This window comes from Daktulosphaira vitifoliae, unplaced genomic scaffold (genome assembly GCF_025091365.1).
Source record: "Daktulosphaira vitifoliae isolate Bord-2020 unplaced genomic scaffold, ASM2509136v1 Scaffold_2, whole genome shotgun sequence".
Lineage (NCBI taxonomy): Eukaryota > Metazoa > Arthropoda > Insecta > Hemiptera > Phylloxeridae > Daktulosphaira > Daktulosphaira vitifoliae.
In genome coordinates this window covers 26486905-26503153 of record NW_026099573.1, presented here as the reverse complement: position 1 = coordinate 26503153, position 16249 = coordinate 26486905, and the positions used below count along the sequence as shown (strand labels likewise).

The window sequence follows — 16249 nt, the reverse complement described above, 5'->3', positions numbered from 1 at the left end:
CGCAAAAATTGGAATCCAATTCCCCACAACCACTAACCCAGTTCTTACAAAACTCTTAGTACTCGGTACTTGTTTAATTACCCTATGATACTCGGGTTATGTTACTTTCCAATAACCTCGGATTCAACGGGTAACTGGGTCACGAATTATGCTAATGTCTTAACGACACAGGTGCCATTGGCAATTTTGATGACAACGCGGTCATCGGATGCGCTGACAAAACGTGTGTGCTTCATTCTTCTCAGACGGACGTTGCTCAACAGATGGTGCAAGTCTCGTGCGTACAAACGCATCATCAATCGGTCACTCGGATCATGATGCGTACGGAGAATGTATGAGAGCACAGTGGTGCACGCCGCCACCTTGTTGTATAATAATTCTGGTAATAATATAATAATGTATACAGCATAATACTGCGGTAAGTGCAGGCGCGTGGTTGTGTACGTGTATGTGCTTTCCCACCACGTGTGTTGCCTCCCTACTAGTTACTCGTAACGGCTGTCCGTTTGCGCTCCGTTACGTTCCCTCCAGCGAGTTTGAAAAATAATCGGTCTTTTTTCATTTTTGGTTGACGCACAGTGTGAAAACGATTGTTCAGTATCAATCTAGTTATCTTTAGACTGCATTGCGTGGAGGCCGAGTGCTCGGACATCTATTTTTAAACACACGTTTCATCGGTTACACTTGAGTCGCCTGTTCGTATTGTGACAATGCAACCTCCCTAAAGGGGCGCGGCCGCGCCAACTTGAAGCGATGATCTCGGCATAACCGATTGTCAATGCGATCGAACTTGGATAACCAGAATTAAGGTAAGTGTAACCATTGGTGAAAACTGTTTTTACCTATCTTTGGATTAAACTGTGTCACTGGCGGTGTCTTTTGGTGGTGCCCTTCCTCGGGGGTTTCTAATTACAGTCGGAGTGTGTAATTAAAATATACGGTCGGTTCGTCGAATAAACCGTTCTATTGAAGTGATCCATTTGATATGACAATAGTCTTTCGTAAATCGATAACAATAGTAATTGACTTGTTTCATATCGTATTAAATGGTATCGGCGAATAACCGCTGTCATTGACAATTAAATAATAACTTCAAGGGATCGTGTAATAGTTAAGCGGAACGTTCGTGACGCCGGTAAATATTACTGTTATAAAATACATATTATAGTTATACTAGTTTTCGTGTAAAAATCGTAATATTACATCAGCTACCTTACTATATTAGTATTAACAAACAAGAACCACAATAAAAAGTGAAAGTACAAACGGCGAACACGATCGGAGTTCAAATATTTGTAAAATATGATTTTCAATGACGATTGATTAAACGTCGTTGTCATTCATTAGGTGACACTTTTCCAGTATGGATTAAGTTCATAGGAAAACTCATTGTTTATGATTATGTCCCTACGGTGTTAATGTATTAATCGCGGACATTCAACTTAATTAGGACTGTTTGAAGCTTAACCTTGTAATATAATTTACATGCGTTTACAACCAAGGATCGTCGGTCCATGATGTAACATGTTAGTCATTGACATTACTTCAACATTTGATTTCATAATAATTAAAAACTACTTTGTAATTACAATTTGACAGTGACAATATAATTCTACTATGATCTGTCGTCTATTTAACGCGTTGAAGTTCCCGGTAGTCTTAAAAAGTATTAGAACTAAAACATACAGAACTTTTAGAGTTGGAGCAAAATTCAAATAGCTTCGGTAAACAGTCCCTATCTTTTGTTATATTTCCAATTTGTAAAATTAAATTATAAACGGGCTTCAAATTCTAAGGGAGAGAACGCTTTGAGTAAAAAAAAGTCACTACTTCCTACAAAGAAAATGTTTTTAAAAACAGTACAATTAACGATTAAAATTATATTTTATATAACATATGTGTATTGATTGCTTCCACGATATCAAAGTCAAATGTTTTATTGTATAATATGTAAAATAATATGAAAAATAATATGTTTTAAGTTATCTCCAGTATAGAATATCAAAAGCACAGGAGCAAACTAAAAAAAAAATAATTGAAACGATTTTTTGAATGCATGATCTTGTGCGTTGAAATTAATATTCTACAAAGTTCATACATTGCTGAGCGTTTCTATTAACTATTGTTGTTGTAAAAAAAAAGGTTTCTAAACATGCATTATGCAGTTTCCTAGTTTCAATTTACTAATTAATCTGCAGTAATTTTACTTAATAATGTTTTACATTTAAAAATTAAATTAGACGAGAAGTCCGCCATTCATCATTATAGTATGTTATTTTTAAGTAAAACCGTTCACGCGCTCTGAAATGATGGCGTTTTTTATTTGATACTTCACAATACACGAGTAAATTAAAGTTACAGCATTTCCGCCGGAAGTGTTATTTTTGTAGAACGTACTTAAGCTCTATTATTAATTTGATTGGACTTGTTCTAATTAGATTACGTAAATAATCCGTAAAATACAACTACGCCTACATTGCAAATTAAGTACTGTGTCACGTTTTGTCTTAAATTTCTTATACAAATATTTTTATTTTAGTGTTACGGCGACTAAGAAATGACACTGTTGCTATTTGACGGGTCAACCAAAAGATCTTCTAGTACAATTATCACATATACTACATATTTAGCGATTTTTTTGGTTGTTGCTTCAACTAGTGTTTCCACGGAAAATGTCACCTCGAAAGCTACTTCTACAACGCCATCCGCTACACCAACTGAAATTACCATAGTTAACCGAAGGACTTCTACTATCAGTAGTTCCGATTATTTGGCTTATCAACAACAGAGTTATGTTGAAAAACATTTACCTGTAGAAGGTAACAGTCCCAAAAAACACCGAGAACTAGTTGATAAACAAAGAGCTTTGGAGAAGACCAACAGACAGCGGAGACAATCGTTTCGTAAGAAGGCCAACGGCAGAGATCAATCTCCAGGTCTATTGACGTTATCTTTCATATTAGTGCGCGATGTAAGTAATCATGTAAATTTATTTTAATTAACTCTCAGTGTTTTATTTAGAATTTTTATTCATGATCTATACACATTTGATATTCTTTCATGAAAAAATAATTTATTCGTTAACAGAATTTACTTGACTCTATATTGAATAAAAAGCGCAGTCGGTAACGTGTTGTGACTCGGATTTAAGTACTATGGTTCCATTCCGTTGCGCTGGACTTTTTAGGATTTCCTTATTCTTTGTTGCACAACCAACAGCTTTAGTGAAGATGATAAACAAAACATTTATTAATAAAGAAATTTCGTTATTTTTAAGTTAAACTATGTGGTATAGAATAATTGTTTATGAAATATCATCTGTTATATTTTATTAAAATAATTTAACTTATTTCATATTTTAATTTAACTAAAATTGAAATTATGACTAAAACTTATGAAATTTTAGAGAATTATAAGTGATATATTATTTCCATTCGATTAAGACAGATAGCGAAAATAATATATTTTGATTTAACACATTTTAAATAAAATTTCAAGTTATTATTATATTACACAAAACAAACTATATAAAACATAAAATTTTAAAACGTGAGTATAATATTAATGTCACTTTACATAATTATTTACTAAATTTTTATTAATAACATGGATTAGACTAAATAAATCATATTCCATTGGTATATTCAAATTGAGATAAGTAGCTATTGCGTCCGTTTAATTTTAATTTAAAGCAATTAATAATCTCGAGTTTTATTATAATTTTTAAGCATCATTAATTAGTTTCAAGATTCTGTAACGCATAACTTCGCGTCAACGTTAGCAAATCCATCTACAGTTAAAACTAATCACATGTTATAACACGTCATTTAAATAAGTTGTGAAATCATTGTTACGTATGTAGTAAAAAATGGATCAAGTAATTACAGGTCTAATGTCTTGATTACCGAAAAAAAGTCTAGACATCATAAATAACTTGATTAGCCACATCTTTCATAGTTTTGATAGTTTAGATCTTCATTAAAATATAACATATTTATAATGAATGATAGAAAATCGTAGCAAAACACTTGATAAAAAACTTAAATTTTACTCACTTTAAATCCTACAAAAAGTATTAATTTTTTTTATACAAAGTAGCATTTAAAATTGGTTATAAGCTATACTAATATAAATTAAATTCAGTACAATAATCAGAGTTTATAATATCAGGCATTTGTATTTTTTTTTAAAGGTCTTACGTAAACTATACATTTGTTTAAGAAACTAATTAATCTTTATACGATTTTAATAAGAATTCAAATATTTTGAGTTTAAGTGTTTTTTTTTTATGTTTTTATTGCTATTTCAGTATCGAAATAAGGAAAAGTTTCAGTCAGGTCAAGAGATATAATTTTTTTACAACTATTGTTACAAAATAAAATCACATAACTTTAGTATACTTTCGACTACGGTACACTGTAGTCTGAAATCAAAATTGGCTTATCTTAACTATTATTCTACGATTTAATACAAACAAATATTGCAATTTTCTATTTATTTTATTTTAATGATCGCTTTATATTACACTTTTTGTAATATAAGTTATAAGCCCTTATAATTATAATTTGTTTAAAATGTTATAAAACCGTAAATAACGTTATTATTAAAATTATACTGTAGTTAAAATGCTCACATAAATGAAATATTTGTAAATTAAAAGAAACTTATAAGACATTAAAAAATTTAGAAATAGTGAAATTTTGTTATTTTTGGGTTTGTATAATATTTCTTGTTTTTTTCCGATTTTAAGCACTAAGAACATACTTGATATTAAAAACAATTTTTGTGCAATTAAAATAAATCATTGCACATTAGTTTACAAAAACAACTTTTTATGATGTATTTGTAGTGTTGATCGGCTAATATCTAATTAGCCGATTTAATGTTTACAACTTAATTAAATATAATTTAATAGAAATATTTTTAGTGATATTCTTGGTTTAATTAGTTTTATTGAGTTTTTATTCTATCGTGATTTTATCTTTCGCTGGAATTAGGTAATAATATTAAGGACAAGTACAACGACATTCACTGCATTATTAATCAAGATAAGAAAAATTATAATAATTACAAAAATACCAAGCAATTAATAAAAAATTACTTATTCATGCCTATCTGAAATAAGAGTTAATTTAAATCTTAGAGTTCGGCGGGTAATTTAACTTAAATTTACCATTTATCAAATGAATAGTTATGCAGTATTTTTTTTTTTTTTATTAGCCTTAAATAAAGAAGTATTATTATAGCTAATTATGCAGTATAACGCCATAAAAGTTACACTTATTACTCATATAAAAAGTTACTTAATACGCTTTTTATGTAACATTTTGTTGAGAAGATAGATTCTCGGAATAGTATAAAAATACGTCCAATGGAATTTAAAACATTTAAAAGTCATAAAAAACAGTACATTCATTAGGTCCAACTATAATATTTCTATCAATGTGGTAAAAATGATTTAATGATTCTAACGACGTTGAAATTGTAGCTATACTTTTTAATGATGTGATGAGTTCTATATATCTATTTTAATCTAAACTTTTGGAAAATAATCTAGAGGATCTATAAAATAATAATTAATTATGTCGAACTAAAACATTCATTGATCATTCTATTCGTGATATATGAAATATAATGTTGTAGTTATGTTTAAAAATATTTTGTTACATCATGTTAAAGTTTCCTCATATTTACATTATTTCATCATATTAATTTTGTCTTATTAAACTTTTAATTAAGAAATTAACTTTTTTAAATTTAAAAATAAAATTAATACATTTTCATAACATAATATTAATGCATATTATCATTTTAACCAATAGGTATAATAGGTTATAAGGTAATTATAAACAATCGATTTGAATTAAAAACAAAATTCTTTGAATTTTAGTGTAAACATATATGTTAAAAATAAATAATTATATAGAATTTAGCATAATTATAAATATTATTTTCTTAAAACAAGTAAGTACTTATTACCCGGTGCATTTAGGTAACGTTTATTTTTAATGAATTCTTATTAATATTTTAAATATTTGTATTACATGAATAACTTTGACAGCGATGGTGTAATGGTAGGATGAGTTATGTTAAAAACATGTAACTATTCTACAAAAAAATTACATGTAATTGATACATAGTTAACAAAATTTGTACATTATTATAATATCCTGTTATTATTTAATTACAAGAACGCGGTATTTTTTTCATTAGCTTCGATACAAAGCTGAGAAAATAATGATTTTATGATATGCTCTTTTAAAAATTCGATGAAAAACCTAAATACAGAAAGGGATTGAAGTAGACCTCTCTTAGGTAAGTCAATTTTATTTCAACTCGATTTTTGAAAACGTTCCGGAAGGTCTGAGAACATCTAACCCACATCAAATTAATGATTCTTAAAAGTACCTTATGGTGAAAAAATTTGTCTTGACGATTGTTCTACTATGTGAAATTGTCCGTCATAGTAAAATAATGATAGTATCAATTAAGTAAATAACTTAACAAGCATTTAATATTAGAGTGAAATGTTGACCATAGAAATTGTAAAATTAAAAATGTACAAATTAAGAAATTTAACATATTCGCATTAAAGCGTTTGGAACATGAAAATATTCATGTTAATTTATTTCAAATATCATCTATATTTTTACCCCCCAACATTGTCGCGTCTGCCACGAAACCACTGTGCTGGTTTTTAATTTATAAAGTTGATACTTTTTTTCTAAATAACTTCATAACAACTATTGTGTTTTAGACTATAAATGATACAACAACGGCTTACCGGAACATTAGCCGAATTGTCAGTGACACCATACGACAAGCCGCTGAACCACCTCCGTCAACTGATGATCAACAAATGATGGGCTCAGCACAAGTAAAAACTAATGAAGTTTTTCCTATAAAGTGTGGTATTGAAATTTCTTACTTTTTTTAGGGTTCTACTCCTTCGACAAAACCCAACCCAACAGCTTCTCAAAATGCTATCTCTAGGCTACTAGGTCGTAATTTTAGAGGTTTGAGACGTTTGTTTGATTCAGAACTCCGATCAGCCATAGGAGTAAGTATTTACTTGATGAGTTAATAATAATATTATAAACATAATATTACAAAATTATTTTGAATATATTGTATTTATACTTAAATATATTTTAAAATTAAATTATCGAATTAAAAAAAGCTTCTCTCTAAATAAGTTAGATATAGATTTTCAACGGCAGTACTAATTACAATCGGATACCCATTTACTCGAAATAGGATTCTGGTAACAAAAACTCCACTAAGTATATTTTACAACGCCAACAACATGTACTATATTCCGTATTGTATTGTAATAGTAAATTTAACCTGCGAAACCGAATCTCAGTGTATTTACGGCAATTATTAATTTTTATTTGGTTAAAAGTATCTAAATAAAATATATTTTGACACGGTTCAGTAATATTTGTTAAACCATAGTCACATAAAATTGATATTAGCTTATTTTAATGACTTTGCAAGAATTGAAATTTCACGGCAAAAATGAATAGGAATAAAAATAAGTAGAAACAATAATATACTAAAATATTCTTTTTCTTTTTCCAATATATATATAATATATATATATATTTTTTTTTTAGAACACTGGTCAAAATGTGAGAGAATTCCGCCAGGAACTAACCAAATCAGTTCTTAACAGCTTAAGACCTTCTCAAATTTTTACTAGAGGAAACGGCACAAAAACTAATTCAGTGTAAAAAGATACCGTAGATTAACTCATGCGTTTAAAAAAATATCTTATTTTAGATTAAACAATAATATATAGATTGCATAATTGAATCAAATTATATTGTACATTTTTTATATAACAAAATGATTCATTTTTAAATAAGAAAAGCTCAATTAGTTTATTGAAACACTATTTTTACATGTATACATAAAAAATACATCTTTTAACTAGTAAAAAAGAATACATTCTGTAATTTTCATTCGTGTACATAAGTAACATTTTAGTCAAACTTGTAAACCGGTGGCCATTAAATAATCTAATATCTAACACAAATGTACCATGAAAATATTTGTAAATATTAGTAAAATATAGTGACTTTTTATTTTCATAATATATTTTTCTCAGCTGTATATTTATTTGTTGTTATTACTTAATAACCGTTCTTTATTATCCTAAAACGTTTTAAAATTTTTATATGACATTCATTTTATCAAGTAAAAATATTTTAGAATTAAGTGATGTGAATTGTTAAAAAAATTAATTCCATGCATCCTTATGACCTAATCTAACCATAGAAAACTCAGAAAACAACAAATTTTCATTTAAATATCTTAAAACTTTAATATTTTTTAAAGATAGTTTGTACAATATTGAAATGAATTATCAACATAAATTATATAAATATACACCATTTTAAAATGGTGTATACTCTTTATATTTAAAGAGTTGATTCTGAATTCTACGATGACATATTTATTGACAGTCTTTTTTATATATGTTTATGTTAAAAAAAGTATTGAATATAAAGCATATAAGCTTTATTATTTGCAACAGAGAAAATATATTTTCTCTGTTGTAATAATTGTTATAAAATAACAAATAATTACAATTTATAACAAAAATCTTGATTCTGCGCATTGTCCCAAAACAAGGAAATATATTATAGATTTTTCTCATACCACCATTTATGTAAAAAATTATAGTTGTTTAATTATAATTGTGACTGGCCGTCAAAACCCTTATATAACTGATTATGGCTGTGCTCACATACCTTTACACCCATCGTCCGTTTAATGTCCGTGACATCGTTCTTTAATATTGAAGTATTAATGTATACTTGAAATACAATTCACGTTACCATTGTCTATTACAAAACCCGCTAACAATAGGACAACAAAATCATTTCAATAATATTTCAAGCTTAGTGTTTGATACATAACTTCATATCAACTCATCATCATTAGTAGCATTGTTGTCGTCGCCTCAAGAACTCCTACCAACTTCGTCCTTTGAATTTGTCCGTAAGTAAATAAACTACACATTTTTAAGTTTCATCGAATATTACAACAGTTTTTGCGAATATTAGTTGCCTCTTGAAGGCAATAACCCCGAATCTGTTATAATGCAAATTGATTGCCTACAAGTTCCATGATATTAAGATAACCGGTCCGCCTCTTGTATTTGCTCAACCGAACCTCATTTACTATATAGATGTTGATATTGAGTTATTGTATAATAATGTATAACCGTATTATTGCTCGTTAGGATAATGTACTCATCGGGAAGATAATCTAGTCGAGTAGGGAGTAAATCGCACCCACGCTATTAAGGTGTTTCTGCGAAAATAAACAGTTATACTAACCTGCTTTCACACTTACAGTCACGTAAAAAACTGCGCCCGGCCATAACACAATACTAAATTATCGTCCGAAAGTAGATTCTTAGTCTCAACGAATGGATGTCTTGTTTTCATTAATCTGATTATATCATTAGTCCTTTGTCCGCAGTGTGTTTTGGACCATATAAGTAAGTGCAATAAAGTTTTAAACTCTAAATAATATGACGTATTATTCTGGCTTTTCGATTTGAGTTTGTTTCATCGGAGATAATAAGATTTTATACATACCTGTTATTACATTAAGTAGTATTAATCTAGTAGAAATTTAATTGAAACATATTTGCCAGTCATCAAGTTATTCTTTACTGACGTGCTTGTAGGGAACTATTAATAACGTTATTTTATAGGTGTCGTTTTCAATTCAAATCGTGCAATTCTTTAAATGGCAATTAAGCCTAATTACGACTTAAAACGTTTAATGGTTAATTGTTAGGTCATCCTAAACCGTTAGGCGATTCCCGTAAAATATATTCTTAACTGAGGGCATGAAAGTATTTGAAAAAACCTGTTCAGCTGTTCATAAATTGTTTTGAATGGAAAATTAAACCTATTCAGCTACATTTCTGGTTAAAAATAAAAATTCATTTAGATATAATAGGAAATATTTCGATTGGGGATGGATAAGTACTATATTTTTCAATTGATAAATGTAATTAAACTAATGGATTTCAACAAAAATCGCAGGGGATTTGATATGAAAAACTTGCAAACAATTTGATTTACCAAAAATAATGTATTTATCAAACAAATTTTGATTTACTCGAAATACAATTAAACGTATCAATGTTTTAATTAGATATTAGATCCAATACATTATTATCTTGAATGATCTTTTGAAAATTTTGGATTTCAACTTGGGTTTTTTTGGTCATCATCATGGAGAAAAAGTGGTCATTTTACTATATATTTGTATAACTACCTAAATTAATTTAAGTTGTCTTAAAACTACTTAGATTAGTTAAATATAACAGTTCAATCGATTTATATAATTCCCTTATATATGTATGGTATAGAACATAAAAATAATGAAATAAAACTAAAACTAGATAAAAATTAATCAATTTGAGTAATTTTAATATAATGTTTTTAAATTTTAAATAACTTTGGATTTTTTTTTAATTCGCACAAAAAGTCATTGTTTACAAAACTATGGAAAATCATTTGGGGTCACCTTAGACACGAACACGAAGAAATTATTCATTAAATTTGTATGTTTTAATTTATATAATATTTCCTACGCTAATCAACAATGCCCAAATAAGATAATCGTTATTAATATTTAATGCGGCTATCGTCCTTATTCGTTCTTGCCATAAGAAGTCGATTAGAAACTTTCCTCGTACCCTGGAACATGTTTGACCCATTACAGCGACACACGTCCCACGAACAAAACGTTATCATGCAACAAATGACAAATTATATAACAAATAGATAATTATATATGAAGTGTAATATTTTTAAGGCATCATCCTTCAGCAACATATTGTTCACGGCTGTTGTCTTATCACATTGTGGTCTATCCTTGGAGCCGTAAAACACAGATCAATTATGAGAAACCAGAGTTTATTAAATCGTCTCGGTTTGATTATGTGGACAATATCTGTGTTAATAGCTGTGTCCGACAGCTCGTCGGTATGTTAATTATTTGTTATTGTAGTATTACAATGGGCAATTCCTATGATTCATCATTGTTCATGTAGGTCGAGAAAGAAGTAGGCTTGTTACAAAAACCTCTAAATAATCGTGTAAAAAGACAACTACCACCTCTTTCAGAAGGGGACCAAGTAGTCGATAATATATTTATGGTAATGTTAATTTTATCTTAGTACTTAAAGGTCGTGTTTTATTCAATTAACTCTTACAGATCCCTATAAGTACCCTAAATGCCGTCGGTTCATTAATCAAAAGTACTCGGCCCATTATCAGGCGAACACGAGAACGTATACAACAGTTTTACAATCAACAACAACAACGACCAATGGCGTCACAGTTTGTGTCCAACAAGCCATCGTTCCAACAAAGTTATTTTAATTATAACGTTAACAGACCAAGGCCTAATATCAACCGAAACAGACCGCAGGGACGAGGACTAAGTGATTATTCAGATTACTGACCTGACAGTAATTCGTTATAATTACACTTCAACAATAGCTCGTGTATTATTTTTATAATTAAANGCACTTCAACAATAGCTCGTGTGTTATTTTTATAATTAAAATGTGATATAATTGTATATTAACCCAAATGTTATCCTCGCTAAATATTCGAAAACGAGTTACCACAATAAAAACATTGTGTACATAAAATATGTTTTTTTACTTCGTATAAAAAAGTTTTAATTTGTAAATATAAATTTATCTTAAAAAATTAATAAACTTTATCTTCTACTACAACTGTAATTTTTTTTTATTTAAACGCCTAGGTTTTATTCCAATTATTGTATTGAACTGTAATTTATTGAGCTCCGTAAAATTAGATTAAACAATGCTTGCGTTTTCATATAGAAAAACAAACAAAATCAAAGATCATATAATAAGTAAATTATTTTTCCACGATAAGACTATACATTACTCGTTGAGATTTTTTAAAGCTTAACCGAGGTCGACTGCATAAAAACTATGGATAATTATGAGATTATAACAACCTACACGTTGAATGAACAAAACTATTAAATTAGTAAATGTTATTTATTAGCAAAAGCAGTATACCCGTGAAATATCATATGAACTCTTATTATTATGTTTAACAATTATTTATACTAGGTACAAATAAAAAACCTTGAGTGTATGATGCTTTTAATAAGTCCTGAAAACTGTTGATTTGAATAGATCATGAACCATAAACAACTATGTATTAATTATTTTTTTTTTGTAAGATTTCCTGTAATATTTTTTCGGGAAAATCGATCAAAATATAATTCTACAATAATGATTATTTTAATAAATTTGGGATAATCTTTATTTAAATAAATATGAATGACTAATATAATACAATTAATAAAAAATTTGATGACATATTATATAGTTAATCTTATTTTTATGGCTTGGGGGCATAAACTCATGTTAAAAACATCTATCTTAAACCAATAATGGCGCACGTTCATCAAGGTCGATATTTTAAGCTATTGTATATTATAAATTTGAATGTATACTTAATATTAATTAACGTATGATTAATGTATAAGTACTTCTAATTAACACCAGTTAAAATTAACATTTTTGGATTATTCATATAAAATATACCCAAGAAGCGTAACTTTTGAAATTACATAATTTGTTTAAATAAAAAAATTAATATGTATTCAACAACTCGTAAGAAACTTGAAATTCAATATTCATCAAAATAATTTATTGAATAAAAATAAAAATTATTAAAACATTGTTTTTTTAAAAGTATTTGTGTAATGAGTTTGAGGTGAAGTTAACATACAGAATTTAGCTTTAATGCGAAGCTGAGATGGCATTAATTTCACTAAAATGTGTTTTTTTTAACTTTATAATGCTATAACTTTTTAAAAAAAGTATGGATCATTACAATTTTTTATGATAATTTGTATACTTCTTTTATGTGACATACTTTTTTTTAAATCGAATAATTTCTCTTTACACGGGGGTGTTCAAAACTTAAAAATGTGTATAGAAAGTAGAACTTTTTCAACTTATTTTTAATTAAAATATATTTATTGATCATTCATACAACATAAATATTTGTTATATTAATTAGAATGATTTTGTTATTACTTAGACGTAACTCTATTTGCAGAAATCGCCGCACAAATTGGTTTAAAAAAGTACTTTAATTGGGTTTAAAAAAGTAAAAGAGTATTTGGTCTCTGATGAAAATTCCATGTAGAACTGTAAATTTATTTATAAATTTATTGCATCGAGACCTTCAATTTTTATATACGTTTACCATAAAAGTAATAACTACTTTACAATTTTTTATAAATTCTCCGTAAAAAATACAATATTAAATTTTTAAATATCAATTTCATACTAAATTTAATTGCTATAATAACTATTTATTCATATATTACACTTTTAAATCATAAAACTTGTAATCAGAATATAAAAACCCAGCACAGAGGGATCGAGGCACAGTGGTGACGTGGCATAGTTGGATCAAGTATAATGATATCTGACAGTGATTAAAATCACTATAAAAAAAAAAAACGCTTCGTTGCAAATCTTTAGATAGTGTTTAATTTTAAAAAATTGGTGGATTATTCCAAAAGCTACATGATCTGATATTTTCTTATTAATATCCTGAATGAAATAGGGATTATTAAAAAATATTATTTCTCATAAAAAAATTGTGTTGATCCATAGACTTTTCAATAAATTATAGCATTATAAAGTTAAAAATGTAAAAAATAAAATCGAGAATTTTCACACAAAAATAGCCATTTTCATCATGAAGACAAAATAAAGTGTGAAATTTTTTTCTTCTATAATAAAGTACATTATATTAGCTTTAATTTAAGATATATATAAAAGTGTTAGACACTCCGGAACACTTTCAAAAGTTAAGTGTAAAAGTAATTTTTTTGTGAAAAAGTTGTCATTTTAAATCCCCCCCTGTAGGCACGTAAAGCGTCAAATTTCTAAAAAAATATACCAAATGATAGGTAAATACATCAAGAATCTATAAAAAAAATTTATATTGTTTTGTTCATTTTTAAGAAAGTTATGGCAGTTTTAAGTAAAAAAATTTCGAAAATTAACGATTTTAAAATTTGTAATTTTAATCACTGTCAGACTAAATCTATACTGGACCCAACTATGCTAAGTCCCCATTGTGCAGGGTTTTTTTTATATTATATATTGTAGTTTCAGTATTATAACTATACAGTTTCAGAAAATATCAGACAAAACGTGATTTCTTGTTGATCGCAAGTTAGTTAATAATGAAATAATTTTTTAAGATAGTATGACGAGTAAATTATTTAATATTCAAAAATTTACTAAATGGTAAAGTGCACGTCAAATGGTTTTTAACCAGCTAAGGGTATTACTAATTAATTTTACTTTAAAAATAAAAAATTTACTGTCGATTAAAGATGATAAGTGTTAATTATAATTAATTAAACAAAATAGAGGTTACCATATAGTTTTTGTTAGAAAATGATAGAAACAGTACTATAGTACTTTAATCAAGTAACACTGGAGACTGTATGTTTGATATATCTTGATTGGGTGTAGAATCTGATAAAAATTCTTTAGGAAAACTAGTTTTAATAATACTAATAATTTTATATTAATGGTAATGATGAAAATGGATAGATTTACATTAATTTTATTCTTATGTAAATTTGTACTGTTTTTAGTGTAAACTTGCGTTTATCTAATGTATATATAGACTTTGTACACATAGTCTGCTAAAAATTTTGGATTTCTCTTACTAAAAAAAAAAAGTGTTTGGCTTTTGAAATAAATTAAAATGTATTTTATTTAAAAATCCATAGTGTTATATCGATTCATCTTTTTATGTACACAATAATATTTAAATAAAATTTTTTCCAAGGAGTAAACATGCTAATCAATTTTTTTTAATGTATTTTTCTAGTAATAGTGTATTATTTATATAAAAGTTACGTACGTAGGATTTAAATTTTGATTCTCATATATATTTATTAACTAGAACAGAATTAGTTAAAATGTTTAATGTAATTTTTAAATATATTTTCTGCAGAATTTTTCATAATACGTAACACTTAATAAATACGAGAGTTATCTATAAAAAATATAAACAAAAATAATGAAATGTGATTTTATTTAAAATTATAATTAAGTTAAATTAATTCTAAGCGAATATATTTCATTTGTTACACATCAATATTTCCATATGAAACAATACTATAGCAAAACGATATTAAGCTCTTTGTTGTCGTATATATGAGATATTGAACAGCTTTAATTGCCTGGAGTATACATCATTAATATTTATATGGAAAAGATGTGCAAGAACTCTTCCGTAATAAGTATTCTGGTAACGTATAAAAAGAAGACACAACGTGTATTAAAAGTTTCGCTCACATGTTATAAAATATGTGTAGGACATATCCGCATCGCAAAAAATAAAACAACGGTTAATACACTTTAAAAACACCATTTGAACATAATACTGCTGTTGTTACAATATTAATAATAATTATTATTATTCTGAATGCAGATTTTCAGTATTCACCGCAAAGTTACGATACGATCAGTGAGGCCATCGCGGTGGTTTTATTTTGGAATCGTTGTTTATTGCAAAGGACATAGGTTCTGAAGCTTAATTTTTTTAGCTGTCTATCAGTCTCTGAGTGAGAACAAGGAACCTTGATATAATTGGAGATGGAAAAGCGAAAGGTATGTTAGAAACATGACGTACATGTGTTGTATCACTCATATGGTGTTCCTATTATTTCTCTTATTTCGTCAACGAACTCGACAAATCATTTCGAAATCAGTGAATTATAATTTAATATAATTTACCAAGCGTCATAATATTATTACTAATATATTAATGGCCTATCTTTTTTTTTATTGTTATTTTATTATTGCGCTTCGGGCAAAATCGTCAAAGGAATTTCCTCGACCACTTTAAGTTTTCTTTGCATATAACCATATTTAAGTGCATTAACTATCATCAGGTTTTTCTTCTCCTTTGTTTCAAAGTCAAAGAGATGGTAAAAGCGATGACGACTACCGATTTCCTGCATTGTCCTAGCCGGTTTCACCTCCACCGCAGTCCTCTCTTCCTCAATAACCAGAAAGGCTTGAAACTTTGGTGGTGGTATAGCAGTAAAGAACACGATTGACCTTGTACCTCCGGTGCGCATCGCTAGAAGGAAATAATAAAGTATAATAATATTTTTATTC

At 27.6% G+C, this 16249-nt stretch overlaps 2 protein-coding genes across 3 annotated transcripts; both read left to right on the top strand.

The window, feature by feature from the left end:
* The first annotated feature begins 260 nt into the window (after positions 1–260).
* Positions 261–8120, top strand: LOC126897533 (uncharacterized). The gene is made up of 6 exons (XM_050671214.1): positions 261–382; positions 580–809; positions 2540–2971; positions 6758–6877; positions 6938–7060; positions 7620–8120. Exons 3-6 carry the CDS (start codon positions 2558–2560, stop codon positions 7734–7736), a joined length of 774 nt encoding a protein of 257 aa, XP_050527171.1. The 5' UTR covers positions 261–382; positions 580–809; positions 2540–2557; the 3' UTR covers positions 7737–8120.
* Positions 8121–8838: 718 nt separating this feature from the next.
* On the top strand, positions 8839–11558 carry LOC126897535 (uncharacterized). 2 transcript variants are annotated; one of them, XM_050671217.1, is made up of 4 exons: positions 8839–9009; positions 10849–11018; positions 11087–11191; positions 11251–11558. In XM_050671217.1, the coding sequence occupies exons 2-4, from the start codon at positions 10935–10937 to the stop codon at positions 11497–11499; spliced, it is 438 nt and encodes a 145-aa protein (XP_050527174.1). In that variant the 5' UTR covers positions 8839–9009; positions 10849–10934; the 3' UTR covers positions 11500–11558. The 2 variants fall into 2 exon arrangements, with proteins under 2 accessions (XP_050527174.1, XP_050527173.1); XM_050671216.1 differs by lacking the exon at positions 8839–9009 and adding an exon at positions 9254–9514.
* Positions 11559–16249: the final 4691 nt, after the last annotated feature.